The sequence below is a fragment of the Mesitornis unicolor genome, unplaced genomic scaffold (assembly GCF_000695765.1).
Source record: "Mesitornis unicolor isolate BGI_N332 unplaced genomic scaffold, ASM69576v1 scaffold17920, whole genome shotgun sequence".
In the NCBI taxonomy this organism is placed as follows: domain Eukaryota; kingdom Metazoa; phylum Chordata; class Aves; order Mesitornithiformes; family Mesitornithidae; genus Mesitornis; species Mesitornis unicolor.
Genome location: NW_010157762.1, coordinates 2216 through 18009, shown reverse-complemented (window position 1 = coordinate 18009; position 15794 = coordinate 2216). Strand labels below are relative to the sequence as shown.

Sequence of the window (15794 nt, the reverse complement as noted above, 5' to 3'; positions counted from 1 at the left end):
AATCCATGGTTCTCTCAGAGCTGAAGAGGGACAATTGTTCTTCCTCTGGGTTGCTTTTGTTGTTTTTGCCAGCTCACCAAACTATTTCATTGTTGGCAAATACAAGATAGTAAAAGTATGGCTGAGGATAGGAATAAATGTTAAACATGGGCACTTGTTTTATTGTTTTTGTGCATCTCTTTTCCTTGCTGCAGTTGCACGGTTGCAGATCTTCAGAACAAAATAGACTGTTTAGAAAAGACCAATTCAAAACTCCAGGAAGAGGTTTGTGTCTCGTCTGTTAAATATTTCTCATAGAGTTTTCCATCAGAAACAAAACGCCCTAAGAATACACCTTAGAGCTAATATTTGAGTTGATACTAGTGAAGTATGGAGGACTGGTAGGACTGGCAAGAGTTGGGACATGGGGAAGGTTCTGTGGAAAGCTTCTGCATTTTGTTAGGTGTTAAAATGCTTTTGGGCACCTGTTTGGTAGATGAGTTTCCTTAATCAAATTTTTTTTATCTTGCAATGGTGTCTCTACCCAAAAGTAATTATACCACTGTAATGGGCATGATTTGTCCCTCGTCCACGTCCACATACACGTGTGTATGTTTTTGTCATGTGAGTTAAACAGAACTTGTAAAAAGAGAAGGAAAAGAACCACACTTATTTCAGGAAATCTTTCCTTGCTGGGAACTGAAATAGAACCCAGCAGTATGCATGATAATGGTTGTTTTGATTTTTGTGGTGGTGGTTTATTGTTTATATATATTACTGTATATAAAAGTTCAGAGTGTATCTGTGTTGCTCAGTTTAAATACTTTTTGGGGTATCTCTGCTTGAAAATGCTGTAAGGTTCCTCCAGGGAATGTCCACCCTGACTTGCTGTATGCCTTCTAGTTCATACCAGAATGAATACCAAAGATCTGGGGTGGGTTTTAGCCTTTTACACTGATGCATTTCTTTGCGTAGCTAATATTAAAAAAAAAGTGATGAGAGCATGAAGTCAAGTGAACAAATTTGGTGGGCGTGTTAATTTAGACTGTACCATGAGTATGGCTGCAGTAGGGTCAGGCAGCTGCTGGGGAGAATGAAGGGCCCAAAAGGGGAAGTGAGCAGTGCACCTGCTACAAAGGCTGAGCTACTAACTGTCAAATTCCTCCAGATGTTGTGTGCTCGTGCAGTGATTAAAGACAGATATGTTCTCTTTACAAACAGCTTGCAGCAGCTACTGACCGGATTGGATCACTTCAGGAAGAGCAGCAGCAGTTAAAACAGCAAAATGAATTAATTCGTGAACGGAGCGAGAAAAGTGTAGAGGTGGGACACCTATTTAAAGATTATGAGGATCCTTAAAATAAGTGATCTCTTTTGGTCTGCTGTAGTTAGTGCTCTCGAAACCACTTTGAGCTGAAATGCTAAGCGAAGTTTAGTGTGCTATTCTGTAGAATGCTGGTTTTGTGTAGTGTATGCACAGACACCAGGTTTTGCTGTTCTCTACTACACGCTTAAATAAGTACTCACAGAAGGGAGGGAGCATTAAGTGTTAGGAGTGGTTTCTCTTTATTTTTAGTATATTTTTTGACATTTCAGCTTATTAATGTTTGCCTATTTGTAGGGTTTTGCTTGAAATAGCACACAAGAATTTGAGGCATGCTTTAAATGCTTAACTTTGTGGTCTTACATGGCTTGTTTTGCTAATCTTTCTTACAGGTAACAAAAGAGGACACAAAAGTAGAATTGGATACTTACAAGCAGTCACGCCAGGGACTTGATGAAATGTACAGTGATGTTTGGAAGCAGCTGAAAGAAGAAAAAAAAATTAGGCTGGTGAGGAAATTAACTACAAAAAGTTAAATGAAAGATACAGGATTCTGCCTACTTTAAGGTAGCATTACAAGTATAAGATGCATGCTGTGCACTTTTTGCAACTCTTCAGAATTTGTCATGGATTTGCAAGCAAAGGGCTGGATGTTTGTTATTTACAGTGTCTGTAAAGAACTGGAAATCTGGGCTTTGTGATGCTGAAAATAAACGTCTTCCTCTGTTTAGGAGCCTACCAAGGTTGTTATAGCAGAGACTACGATAAAACACAAAGAAAAGCAACTATCTTTATAGAGGAAAATATGTGATGTGCACAACAGTCACTTCCACAGTGAACTACTCATTAGTGACTGGTGAAGAGGCTGCCCAGGCTTGCTGAAGCCTATGGCTCTTAACCCAGCTCCAGCTGCCAGGAGGAATATTTAACTGGACAGGCTGCTAAGTTATATACTGAGCTCTGCACTTCAGGGCAAGGGTGCAGAACTGATTTGAAGAGCTGATACAGTATTTTGGTCTTGCTAGCTTACAGTAATATTTAAGCCCTAGCACTTCTGTAAAATCATAGCTCAGTATTATCTTAGAGTAATACGTAGTTTTGGGGAGAGGGGTGTGGCAGCATGTAGGCTTTGGAAATACCTATCCCTGATGTATGGCTACATAGCAGTAACTAGGAAATCTCTTTGTAAGGAACTAGAGAAAGAGTTGGAGTTACAGATTGGAATGAAAACAGAAATGGAAATTGCCATGAAACTTCTGGAAAAAGATACTCATGAAAAACAAGACACCTTGGTTGCACTTCGCCAACAGTTAGAAGAAGTGAAGGCTATTAACTTGCAGATGTTCCACAAATCTCAGGTATGTACATAGTGGAGAACAGAAAAAGCAGCTGTAGTGGTGTCCTTTACATGTTAATCACACAGTGGGGATGCGTATGCACTTATATGCAACAGTTTTCTTAATATTTTAAAACTAGAAGGATTTGCTTGATTTCCCTCTTCCCCCCCCGTCACTGATAAGAAATTGGGTTGTTTGGAAAGAAAGGAAGTTTCCTTGAGTATGATCCCATGGCGTGCTATGCAGCATCCAGCAAATGCTGAGACAGTTGGAGAGCTTTCACAGGGGAAAAGGTATCTGCAAGGGTCCTTTGTTGTAACCACTGAATGTCTTTAGAAAATAACTTAATGCAACCAAGAACTGCCTTCTCATTCCCATCTGTGTTTTCTTGCCTTTGTACCTGCACCACATTTAACAGTTTACCAACTGTTACCAGCCTTTCTAAACGGATAGAAAACGATCATTTATTTTTCTCTGTTTTCTGCAGGCTGTACCCAAATGGTCAGCTGAGTGCCATAGCCAGTGAAAGGGCAACACTGGATCTGGGGAGGGGGGAGCTCTGAGGTCAGGCCCCTGTAGCTTAAGACCTGACTCTCCAGAAGTAAGATGGTTAGAGAAGTAAAATGAAAAACATCTTGTTTTCTGGGCCTGTCTCCCTTCCTCAGTCTCTTCCTTACCCTGGCATTTTTTAGAGTTTATATTCCCTGTCATCTGTATTCTATATATTGCAGGGATTTGGGGATGTTTTTGTGGTTGATTTTGTTGTTTGGCTGGGTTGTAGTGTTTTCTCCTGGGTTTTTTCGTTTCGTTTTGTTTTTTTTCCAGTTGGACAAAAAATACACTGATAGGCATTTCTACAAGGAAGTCATGGAGTAGAAGTGTTCACATAACACATACAGAGCTTGTCTCCACTAATGACACAGGAGTTTAACTAGACTGCCAGAAATCCAGAGGGAATTTCTCTCAATTTTTATGGTCTGTTTCGTGACGCCTGTTCAGGCTTTATCCAGGTCTTTGCCTCCTTCACGGATGCACAGAAACTTGCAAAGCAATGGCCAGTGAAACCCCAGTGCTGAGGTATGCCTTTGCTTTCAAAAGCAGCATTTGTTTGGGTTTGTTTTTTCGGCTTCCTGGTTCCATGTCCACTGAGTGCAGTTGCTACATTCAAATCATAATAGCAAGATAATCGATGTTCTTACCATGTCATTCTGGTAATTTATTTCTTCAAGCATGTTTCTAAAGAGAAGATTTTTGGCTTGTAGGTCAAAACATAGTACAGTTAAGATTTATTTTTTTTCTCAGCTCTTGATAGAACAAGCTGAGGAGTGTCTGTTCTGGCATTATCAGCATTTTATTTGTCCATTCCGGTTAGACCCAGGCATGGCCTGTAACAAACTAAACATTCTTTATCTAGTGGCAGACTTTGATTAAGCACTAACACTTTGTGCTTTAGAAAACTAAAATGTGTTACCTGGAGTATCTATTCACTTATTCCTACAGAATGCAGAGTGCTCACTGCAACAGAAAACAGAAGCCATATCCTCTTTTGAAGGAAAAACAAACGAGATGATGTCCTCTATGAAACAAATGGAAGAGAGGTAAAAATTACAAGCTCAAACAGTTACGCTGTTGTTAGTAGAGAGTTTCCAGTTGAAGCCCTTATAGGTTGACCTTCCATACACCTCTAGATACTTGGGCGTACTTGCCACCACAGTGTTCTTTTTCCTTTCTCCTCCTTATCACTCTCTGCCCTTGCCTTTTCTCTTTTCCCAGGCAGGCATGGCTGTACATGACCTATTTGAAAGCCATAGCTCTTTCCGTAGGCCGGCTGTTTAAAAATGTGTTGACTTCAGTTTAAGAATAGGTATGACTCTCATTTCAGGGTATTTTTTGCAGAAACAGTTGCTTTCAAAAGCAACTTTTTTTTTCTCTCCACTAGCCAGTTCAAGCTTTTATAGAGATCTGTGTTGTAAATGTAAAAGAACAAAATGAGAGGGTGTAGGTAAGGAATACATGAATTGGCAACAAATGTATGTGTTCCTTACTTTGTAGGTTGCAGCACGCAGAAAAGGCAAGGCAGGCTGCAGAAGAAAGATGCAACAAGATGAAGCAAGAGCTTGCAGGCAGGCTTGACACTTGTCGGCAGCAGATGTCACAGCTGGATAGTAAATGGTGATTTAATCTTTAATCTGATCAGATTTTTTTCCTTTAAGAAAGTGCTTTCTACACTTCTTGTGCTAAAGTCTGAGGAGGGGTGGGTTTGAATTCTATTTGGTTCAGCAAGTATTGACAGGCATGTGCAAGATCTAGGAAATGATGATCTGTGATCTTGGAGGTCTTTTCCAACTTCAATGATTCTGTGATTTTACAATACCTGTTGCAAATGTTGTTTTGCACAGTTCAGACCTCAGGGCAGTGTCATTTTCAAACATGGCTGTTTAAACACGGGTGGCCAAATCTGTACCTGCCGGGACTGGGTTTTGTTTTCTTCTAGCCATTCATTGCTGCTTGTTTCCTGTGACCTGAAAATGCTAGTACAGTTTTTGATGTCTGCTACCATAACATCCCTGTTCTTTCATTTCCCAGAACCCCACTCTAGTTTTTGCCCTCTTTTGGACAAGGTTTATTCTCGCGCTGTTGCTATCCTTAAGTGCTATAGGATATTTTTCTGCTATAGGGTTTCTTAGAATGAATTATTTTTAAATAGCTCAACTCTGGAAAAGGAGTTAAAATCTGAAAAGGAACAAAGACAGACTTTGCAAAGAGAACTACACCAAGAGAAGGATGCTACCACTCTGCTTAAAACAGAATTGGAACAAATGGAAGGACTGAAAAAGGTATGCACAGTGCAAACGTGCTGCGTTAGGATTAAAGCTCACTTAGAACCAGTGCAATGTTTGCATCTGTAATAGTGTTTCTTCTGTAGCACACTCTGAACGGTTTCAAACTCTTGGATGACAGAACACAAATCTGCACATGAAATGCCAGGAGAAGAAACTTGGAGCAATAGAGGGCTCGGACAATGAGAACAGCTTAGCGAGGGCTGGCTGAGGAGGTTGCTCTCTGCCCTGCCTTGGCTGTGCAAGTGTCTGAGCTGTGCATGAGCCAGCAGCTGAGGCTGCGGTGGGATGCCTGGGGACAAAAAGCTCATCAGCTCTCCCATGGTGAGATACCCCTGCTGGGGTAGGAAATGGCAAGTCCAGAGCTTTCAATGATGGTGTGAGGTCTTTCAACTGTATGTAATGAAATAAGAACACATTTTCAAGCATTCAAAACAACTGGATGCAATTTATTTTTTAAGCATGAACATTCTGTACGCGAAGAGAATTTGCTCCCGCGTATTGAACAGTTTAGATTTTGAAGGCACAATTGTACACCAGTATCTGTATGCTCACGTGTGGGCACAGGACATTCTAGCTGTGCTCAAGGATGTTTAAGCTTGAAAATCTTCCTCTCTTTCTGGTAAATGTGATTAAATGATTTTGTTGTTTGTGTTCTACACATGGGTAGAATTACCCATGTAATTCTGAACATGAAGTCTAAGAAATAGGTGGCTTTGTAAAGGAGCTTGTGAACTGCGTAGGTAGTTTGGATAGTCTGATGTAGGTTAAGGATCGAACTTGATCAAACACAGAAAACTTGGTTTTGTGCTTGACTTTCTAGGAACTGAGAAAACTGCAAGATGAGAAGCAGCAGTTAGAGAAGGTCTGTGAGGAGCAGGAGCAAGCTCTTCAAGAGATGGGACTTCATCTCAGCCAGTAAGTTCTAGGAACAGAACTGTACATGATGTGACCTGGCGTCTGGAACAACAACAACAGAGTGCATCTAGTTATCTAAATCAAGAAACTTGAGAATTTTAGGAGGCATTTGCTATGCATGGGAAACAACAGCCATGAAATAAAAGTATGGGAAGATCCTTGCATGAGTAAGCTGGCTGATACAGGAAACAGTGCAGGAAATGCTTGGTTCTTACAGCAGAATTGTGCTTTTCCCATATTCTCCTTCAGCAAACCCCAAGGTGACAAAAGTTTCTGGTGGTACCGAGTGGTTCAAAGTTGTAAGAGAGAGCTGACTGGGGAATTATTGTTGAGATTCAGTGGCTGGACAGGGGAATGGCAGGTAAAACTGAACACAGCTACCTGTGAAGTCATGCAGAGGGATTTTTTTTTCCAGATCGAAGTTGAAGATGGAAGATATTAAAGAAGTAAATAAAGCACTAAAGGTACTCTGCATTTCATCAATATTGTTTAACACCTTCAAGTTTCATCACGGTTATCCTGCTTTTGAAAAGTACCTAAATGTTGATAAACTGCCCTTGAATCTTATTTTACCAGTTTGTCTGTGTGTACAGCGAGGTTTCCATTCCAATTTTCTAGGGTCATACCTGGCTGAAGGATGATGAAGCAACACACTGCAAGCAATGTGAGAAGGAATTCTCTATCTCCAGAAGGAAGGTAGTGTTATTCAGTGGGGTTTTTTTCCTTTTCTCCATGACAAAAAAGTTGTGTTCTTGCCTGGTTTGCTAGGGAAGCCTGCTTCAATTCCAGATCTTGGTGGTGTGATAACTGCATAAGGAGTAATTTAGTATCTTCCATCCTAAAAATAAGACTGTTCTGCTTGGGTGTTTTCCCTTGGTAGGGATCAGCTGTGGGCTGTGTCCCCCTGTGCTGTTTTTCAGCTCCCTTCCTTGCTGAGCTCTGGGTGCTGAGGACTGGGTGCTGACAGGCTGTGCAGTGCCTTTCAGCCATAGGGGCCTGCTGCCGGGGTCCTGCTCCATGGTTTGGGACAGCTGTGTGTGCCTGTGCAGGGCACCTGGTGGCCCAAGCACCAGATCTTCTCTCTGCAGGGCCAGGCCTGTGTGCGCTGTCCCGAAAGCCTGGGCCTGGCTGCACGGTGATGCACGCGGGCTGTGCAGAGCTGCAGAACTCCCCTCCAGCCCCTGGCCAGGCCTGTTTGCCTGCCAGCCTGGGGTGAGCAGCTTCTGGCTGTGGAGGCGAGCAGGGCTGGGCAGGGATTGCACCACTGCACAGCAATTGCACTGCTGCGTGTTCACCCCTCTACGCAGGGGCAAGCGCTGCTGGGAGGGTTGGGCCAGTTGGGAAGTGGAGGATGATGTCAGTGGACTCCAAACACTTAAGGTCCATTTTCTCTCTTCCTGATGCTCGGTTTTCAGGCAGCTGTGCTTATTCTAACTCTGTTTGTAGCATCACTGCAGGAACTGTGGGGACATCTTCTGCAACACTTGCTCCAGTAATGAACTTGCACTGCCATCGTACCCTAAACCTGTCCGTGTCTGCGATACTTGTCACACTTTGCTCCTTCAGCGGTGTTCGTCCAATTCCTCCTAAGGCTTTTGTGACCCTGCCAGGACCACTTTAACATTGGAAAGTAGCCATTATTTTTTTTAAATTCTGAACTCCAGGCATCTTCTGTGCAGCAGTGTCTGGTCTCTAATATTTTCCACTGGAAGACAGAGCAGTGTAAAATAATTTGTAGGGATTATGCAAGCTAGTGTTACTCCAACTGGAATAATTAAGAAAAGTATATCGACTGTAATTTCCATGAAGTTCTATTTGAAACTAAACAGTGAGTTCACTTTTCTGATTTTTATAGATATTTGTATTAAAATTTGTATATGGCATTTCTACATGTATTTGATCTCTCTAGATGTTGCTGTCTGTCTGCACATGAACGTCCTCTATCATCACTGTAGGTGCTCCCATGTTCCATTGCTGGTGTACAGTTTTGTATTTGCTTTAAGTACAGAGAAGAAAAGTCAATTTATGAATTGTCTATAGAAAGAGCTTTATGATGAGTGTCAATGAATGTGCCTTCCGCTCACTGCAGAGTCAAAAAACTACACCTTGTACTTGTTCTGAAAGTCGCTGTGACCACAGTACGGTAGTTACACAATAAAGCCTTTTGCAAAAACTGAAAGCAAGATTGAAGTGCTGATTTTGAACAGCCATCAGTCGGGGATCCAGGGAGAGAATGTTCTCGTATGGCTGTGCACACCCAGGGCTGCAGCTGGACCACTGAAGTGCATTGACAATAACTGACGAACATCTGCATCCCCTGTGCTCTCCTGGAAGGTGCCAGATCGTGCTGGTGCTCTGCAGAGGTAACTCCCCAGCAGAGGCACAGGCAGAGCCTCCAGCCGCTGTGACTGCCCTGGGACGCGGCAGGGCTGATGCTCAGACGCTGCCTCAATCAGCAAGGTTGATCCGCTGTCAGAATTCACCAGAGCCAAGGGGGAAGGCCAGGGGAAGGCAACCCTGTCCTTAGCAGCACCCACTGCTGGGCAGCTGCCGTGTGACGCAGAACAGGTCTGTCTGAAGCGCACATCACTGCAGCCAGGCTGTTTCTTTCCAAGGCTTCATTTGGAACAGCACAAACCACAGTGAGATCCTGCTCTACAGCTGCCTGTTCAGTTCCCCCCAACTCTGCTGAGCTGCACTGCGGCAGCAACCCTGCTGCATCTGAGGTACCACAGTCAGCATCCCATTGCTGAAGCAGGTTTTTAATACAGCAAAGCCAACCATGGCTGCAGTGTGCAGGGTGTAGGATTCTATAGCTCCACAGCTGGAGCATGTGATGGTGCTTGCTTCTCTGTAGGAAGGAAGCTCCGGTTTCTAACCCTGAGAAATGCAGATCCCATGTCCTGTCAGAACTCCCCATGCTCCAAAGCTGCAATCAAGCTGCTTATAAAACCAGTGCTGTAGGCAGTCTTTGACAAGCTCAATAATTGACACATGGTTGCACTAAGCTGCAGTCCTACAAGGTACGGGATTACCTCTCTGCCCCCATTGCAGCTTTGAGACCCTGCTGCACTGCAGGCACACCACAGGCTGGGGACACTCGAAACTCTGCTCGCTCAGCACCCACAGCAGCTGGTGCTGGACTAATCCCTCCCCCCAGCCCCTGGCTGAAAAACACTTCTCTCTTCAGCACCCCCCAAGGCCAGCTTTTGGGTGGGAGCTCTCATGAGGAGCAGTGCCAACACTCCCAGCAGACACAGGAGTATTAGAGTCACTGTGCTCTGGTGGCCTTAGTGACAAGGGGGTATGAGAGGAAGAAGGAAGGAGTTCCAGTTTTTAAAAGGAAGATTTATTTAACAAGTTTCACTTAGCGCAATACACCTAAAAAGGAAATCACAATACAATGAAAGATTAAATCAAGGCCTCAGAATTTTATACGAACACCAAGACCAAAATCCTAAAGTAGCCGTATTGCGTCTCAACATGTTTCCCCCATTAACTTAAAAAAGAAAAGCTTTAACGTGCCTTACAGGGTATTAAAAGAAATAAACTAGAACTAACATGCCAAATGTTCACTTTTGAATTTCAGACACAGCTCCTATATTGCTTCTTTACAAAAAAGCATGTTTCTTTCAACATGTATTCAAACAGTGTCAGATGTAATATGGTATAAGAGCAACATTTAACATAATTCAAACAGCTTTAACCTAAATACGCTTACTGCTTAAATACACTCCTACAACAAAACTAACTTGAGAAACGCTCAGAGTTGTTTAACAGTTATAGTCTTTACTCAACTTGGTTATTACATCCTAGATGAATGTTCATTTCTGTATGTTCAAAAATACTGAACCTGAAAGGTTTTAAAATAACAATCCTGAATTCACTTACAGTAAAGCATAAATCACAAGCTTGTATTGCAAAACTGTTAAACTTAGTTTTTTGTTTTTTTGTTTTTTAAAAAAGATGCGACCAAAAGTCAGCGATTGGTTACATTCCCCAGCCACCACTCATGTTGGACATGTTGGACATGCCGCCCATGCCGTTCACTCCCATGGACGCACGGTTCCCACTGCTGTAGTAGCTGCTGTTCATGGCGCCCTGGCTCCCGGGGTCTGAGGGGGAAAACCGACAGCAGGTTCACAGCTGGTTCAGGCCGACTCGAAGCACTGTTCCCCCAACGCCTGTCCTTGCTGGGCCACCTCGTAAACACCGTCTACTGTGCCCAACACTGCAAAGCGTCAGTTCACAGCTCACACCCAAAATCAAGTTTATTGAAAGAGCCAGCTCTGCCCTGCCCCCCGCCCTCCTCCCCCATCTGAATCCAGCGTCTTCTGTCGCTGTTTTGTGGAAGCAGAGCACACCCAGCCCCCATGTGCCTTCCCCGCTGGCTATTACACCAGAATGGGCTCCAGCTTCCACAGTGAGAAGGTAAGGGAAGTCTGGAGATGGGCATGTCCGACCCCTTTCAAAATCATTTCCCACATTCCCCCCACCCACCCCCCTGCTTCGAACCCATTCCCCTCCAGTTCTCCATTAGTTCTAAATTTCACAACAGCCAGATCTTCAATTTTTGGTGCTTGTGCTGCCCAGTCAGTACCCCGGCCCTTCAACAGCAGTGAAGGGCACTGTACCACAAGCTGAGCCAGCTGCACCTGGCCCAGCTGAAACCAGTGAAGAAATGCTCTTACCATATCCACTCATGCTGCTTTGACCACCATATCCTCCTCCGTAACCCCCACTCAGCTGCTGGTTAGCTGGACCACCGTAACTGGATTGGCTTCCTTTTAAGTTAAGAATAAAAACCGTAAGAGCTCGCTCACCAGTCTGCTCACTAACAGATCCACCCTTTGCCTAGCAGCGCCTGAACTCACTCTGTCGCCCAGCTAACCCTCTTCCCAAGGATAACAAGGGTGAAAAAAGGGACTGGCTTTCTACAGATGTTCCTACAATCAAGAGGCAACAAGAACTTTAAGAGCCAAGCGCTGGTGGCTCTCTTGCACTTGCTAAGGTTTTACTTTTGCAGTTTCTATGGGCTTGACGCAGCAGGACTGATCTGCTGCTGTATGTAATGCACACCCCCAAAGGGACTCCAACCTCCAGCCATGACCCCACACAGCCCTGCTGCCCCTGACACAGCACACAGCCCTGCGCAGGCAGCCGACTCCTTAACCGAGTCACTCAACCTGCAGCCAGCCCCCACAGCCTTACTGCTGCTCAGACGGGTTGTGCATCACAGCAACACTGCAGCTCATGCGCAGGAGACTTCTGCCTAAACTGATAACCACTGCGCTCCACCTCAGCACTGCTCTGTACACCCACAAAACTCCTCTGCAGTTAAAGCACCCGACTGCAAACATTCTCTAATCACAATTCTACAAAAGCAGCAGCGTATCCACACACACATCTCCCACCCCACCACCCTCGAGAAACTCCAGGAAACCAGACAAGTCAGGAATCAAGAGGGGTATCTGCTTTATAGACCCAACAGCGGCAGCCATTCAGACCTGGGTTCCAAACACGCATTGCAGACTTCCAAACAATTTTGGAGTTTGCTAGAACAAATCAGACAGTTTCTCCAAATTCCAAATATATTTTTCCTCACCACCAAGACCAGGATTGAATGTCAGGTCACACGTAACAGATACGCCCTCCATCACGAGACTATGTTCTGGTCTCCAAAAAAAGGGAGGGGAAAGAAAATAAGAGGACAGCAATCTCCTGCTTCACTTTCACACCACCACCCCCCCAGCAGCCACTCGTCCCACCACACACCACATTCACCGCCACGGCTTATTTAACCTATTTATTGTTCAAATATATTCCCAAAAAATTTATATACCTGCCAGTGTGCTAGTGTTCCAATCTTGGACTACTCCTTCTGATTCCTTGACTGTGTGATTAAGACAGAATGTTGAATTTCTATGAGTTTTTATGCCAGGCATACAATAAGCAGAAGCTGTACAAAATTAGCCAGCTTCCTTAAATAGCAAGTGCTTGTTTAGAAGTGCAGTTGGGACTGTTCACACATACCCATTGCTCCCATCATCTGGCTGCCATAGGCACCACCAGTTCCTCCTGCTGTAGAATTCAAGAAGAGCTCTACATATCTGTGTTCTGAAAGAAGAAAATTCGGCCATGAGAGCATTTCACACCAAACCTACACGCAGCTTGTCTCACTGCAAGTAAAGGCTGCAATGAAACCTGCGGCCTTCCAGTCACAGCAGATGCACTACACTGCAGTGCCGCATTTTCTGTAAAGCCACGTCCCCAGAACAGTCACACTTACGCATATTTGCTTTGTCTTTGGACATAGCAGCCACTGCATCCTCATGAGTAGCAAACTCCACATCTGCCTCTCCAGTTACTCTGCCATCTGGTCCGATTTCAATGTGTACTCTTACAGGGTTCAGAGGTGAGAAGAACTACATACGAAACAGTCACACAGATTAAAACACACCAATGCAACCGCTCCGTTTCACAGCGAGCCCTTTTCTCTAACGGAAAGCTCGTTAACTGCAGTGCAGCTGACATCGCATTAACATCCGAGAAAAAGCCACGCACTTAAGGGAAGGGCAGATCTGGGACTCACGTTGTAGATGTCGTTCTCCGTGGCTCTGTAAGGCAGACCTCTCATGTGGACGCAGTGGCCAGTCGTGCTCTGGAAGGTGGACGTCCCGTCGCCGTATCTGTGGTCCGACATCCCTGCAGAGAAAAGAGTCCATTCTAGGTCTTTCAGATGTATTTTAGTTTCTTTTGAGACATATTGTAAGTTCAGTTACTATTCCTATTAGAGAGATCTTACCTCTTCCAAATCTATCAGAACCAAAACCATAGCCATCATTATACCCATTGTAGTCATCATAACCTCCATAACCTATAAATAGATTGGACAACATGTTCATTTCAACTACAGAAAGATCCAAATACACATGAACACACTGCAGACAACCAGCATTAGAACACTGCATTTCTTCTTGAAGAAATAAAGCCAAGGACACATAAAAACCAGTAGTTACAAAGCAGGGAAGACACTACCAGGTCCAAGTGTTGCTGCTTCTCAGGTGAGCAGCTCCCTCTTGGACTCCGCACACTTACCTCCTCCGTAAGCTCCACGCCTCATTCTTTCCAAGCTGCTTCCTCTACCAAGACTGTTATATCCCCGCGTAAGACCAGGTCTGTCGTAAGGACCGGGTCTCTGCATTGCCAGCAGCTTGCGTGGAGGGTCGTAGTGAGTGCGCACTTCCGCTCGGCTACTCTTGAAGATCTCTATGTACCTACAAGTGTTTCCACAGAAGGAAGTCAGTCTTTAACTCCTTCCACAAACACCTCACAACGTTACAATAAAACAAGCCATTTAGTCATAGCCTCGAAACTGGCAGTGTATTTTAAGCCAGGTTTCTTTACTTTATGTAGGCAATGACATACTATTATAAGCACTACATTACTTTCAAATCAGTGTATTTTCAAGAAATTACAATTACCGAAGGGTTTACATGCTCCTTATACTTCACAGTATCCCAACCTTAAGGGTGGGGGAGCAATACTGATTCCCCACCCTCCTCCCCCCAATTTAAAGTGTTAGTCAAAAAACACAGGAGGGACTGACGTCCACTCAACTCAGCACACTTTTGCTCATGTGGCAACGTAAACAGAGGGTTAAAAACCCGATCTCCACCAAGATTTTAACCCATCAGGGTGCTACAAAAAGCTCTGCATGTGCTAGTGAACCCAGCCTATGCTTCAGTGATTCAGCGTAGGCAAAAAGTGCATGCTTCAATGAAAAATAGTCACAAGTGAAATAGAATAAAAACCCTTTGTGACAATTTCTTGAAAGCTATGCTTATTACATTGATGATTAATACAGTAAGAAAATTTGTTACATTTCAACTTATAAAACAAGTTTAGAAAATATCACATTTTCTTATGGTAGTAAGAGAACTGTGCATGTCTTTAGAGCTAAAGGTACAATTGGTGCTATTTGAGAAGTTAAAGCCATAGTCTCTCAACTTTGTCGCTTTCAAGCTACCAGTTTTGCACTTCTCGGTTATCACCAAGTTTCCAAAGCACACTTAGGCTTAGCCCAATCTTCTCTTTCGTTTTGGGTAAATCCAAACAGTCCGTGCCATACGCACATCAGCAATACCATTACTGATCACCAAGTTTGAGACCGAAATACTGTTTCTACTCGAATGTTAACACTTTCAGAAGAGAGAATATGGATTTAATTGTTTACCATAAGAAAAGTGACATAGCCAACCAACCATCCATCCCCACCTGTGCCCTATTCTTTCCTTGTGTTTCTTTAGAGCCTTTTCAGCTATTTCCTGTGAAGCAAACTGCACGAAGGCCTCCCCCGTACTCCTCCCCTGGAAGTCCACCGGCAATGTTATCCCATTTGGCACGATTTCCAACCCTTCAACCCAAGGACAAATAACCCCAGTAGGGGGGCAATATTAACATCACAAGCCCAGTCATGAGTTTTTCTTATAGCTTTAAATACACCAGAATTTTAACACTTGTAAATGAATGGTATGTTGATTCTAGAACACTAGAAGAAAAGCACGTCAAGAGAAATAAAGATCCACGATCACATACCATTCAGTTTACATTCTTAACCCACCCTGCAGAGCACAGAAATGTTCTGAGTGTCACGAACAACTCCTCAGATAAAGCATCTAATGCAGGGTGCATTAAGAACTTCACATATTATTACAAACCTCTTCAATTCTGCGAAAGTATTTATGATGAACTTTAACATAAACTCAAACACAGCAAGTTCAACAGCTTTATATAGAGAAGTCACTCAGGTAAAATAATTAGTCTTATGCAAACATCAAGTTTCAGCAATAATTTAACTTTAGGAGTGCTTAATTAAGAAAAAATCATGAAGTAATTTCAAAAGTATTAGTTTCTGAACAAAAGAGGCACATTTTTGATATTAAGCACATTAATAGTTTCTAAAGCTTCAATTATTAAACCTTGTAAGAAACAAACAACGTAAAATGCACATGCTTAGGAATTGCTCTTGTTCACACCGTACTACTTATTCAGAAAACAAAAAACAAGTTCTGAAGTTGTAAAACTGGAAATACTTCTACTGTATTTTGAAGTAAAACAGTAAGCTCAATCGGATCTTGTTACAGCAAAACATTCCGGCTGATTTTAAACGTTCACATTCAGAAATCTACTATTTTGAAAATACTAACAAGCTAAATCCTAGATTTCATTCTTAGCCATCTATAGTAGTACTCCAGTTCCTAAAACATACAAGAGCTGCAAGAAAGTGAGAATGAGTCAATGCAAGACATTATCTCATCATTCACAAGAACTTCACACTAGACAACATCAAGGGGTTTTTTCCCACTAGGAAGTAGAGGGGGCAAAATCTGTACT

The 15794-nt window shown here is 43.4% G+C and overlaps 2 protein-coding genes across 2 annotated transcripts in view; one reads left to right on the top strand and one right to left on the bottom strand.

Moving 5' to 3' along the window:
- Positions 1-8148, top strand: part of RUFY1 (RUN and FYVE domain containing 1) — an 11830-nt gene extending 3682 nt beyond the window's left edge. The window contains exons 7-17 of the mRNA XM_010181363.1: positions 195-264; positions 1201-1302; positions 1696-1812; positions 2494-2661; positions 4141-4238; positions 4693-4812; positions 5348-5477; positions 6304-6398; positions 6814-6862; positions 7017-7094; positions 7845-8148. Coding sequence (XP_010179665.1) covers positions 195-264; positions 1201-1302; positions 1696-1812; positions 2494-2661; positions 4141-4238; positions 4693-4812; positions 5348-5477; positions 6304-6398; positions 6814-6862; positions 7017-7094; positions 7845-7988 — 1171 coding nt within the window. The 3' untranslated portion in view covers positions 7989-8148. The remainder of the gene's footprint in view (positions 1-194; positions 265-1200; positions 1303-1695; positions 1813-2493; positions 2662-4140; positions 4239-4692; positions 4813-5347; positions 5478-6303; positions 6399-6813; positions 6863-7016; positions 7095-7844) is intronic.
- Positions 8149-9722: 1574 nt separating this feature from the next.
- Positions 9723-15794, bottom strand: part of HNRNPH1 (heterogeneous nuclear ribonucleoprotein H1 (H)) — an 8208-nt gene continuing 2136 nt past the window's right edge. Inside the window, exons 4-12 of the mRNA XM_010181351.1 lie at positions 14676-14814; positions 13497-13675; positions 13204-13275; positions 12991-13103; positions 12688-12823; positions 12432-12515; positions 12241-12291; positions 11090-11182; positions 9723-10513 (exon numbers count right to left, since the gene is read on the bottom strand). Of these exons, the coding sequence (XP_010179653.1) occupies positions 10389-10513; positions 11090-11182; positions 12241-12291; positions 12432-12515; positions 12688-12823; positions 12991-13103; positions 13204-13275; positions 13497-13675; positions 14676-14814 (992 nt within the window). The 3' untranslated portion in view covers positions 9723-10388. The remainder of the gene's footprint in view (positions 10514-11089; positions 11183-12240; positions 12292-12431; positions 12516-12687; positions 12824-12990; positions 13104-13203; positions 13276-13496; positions 13676-14675; positions 14815-15794) is intronic.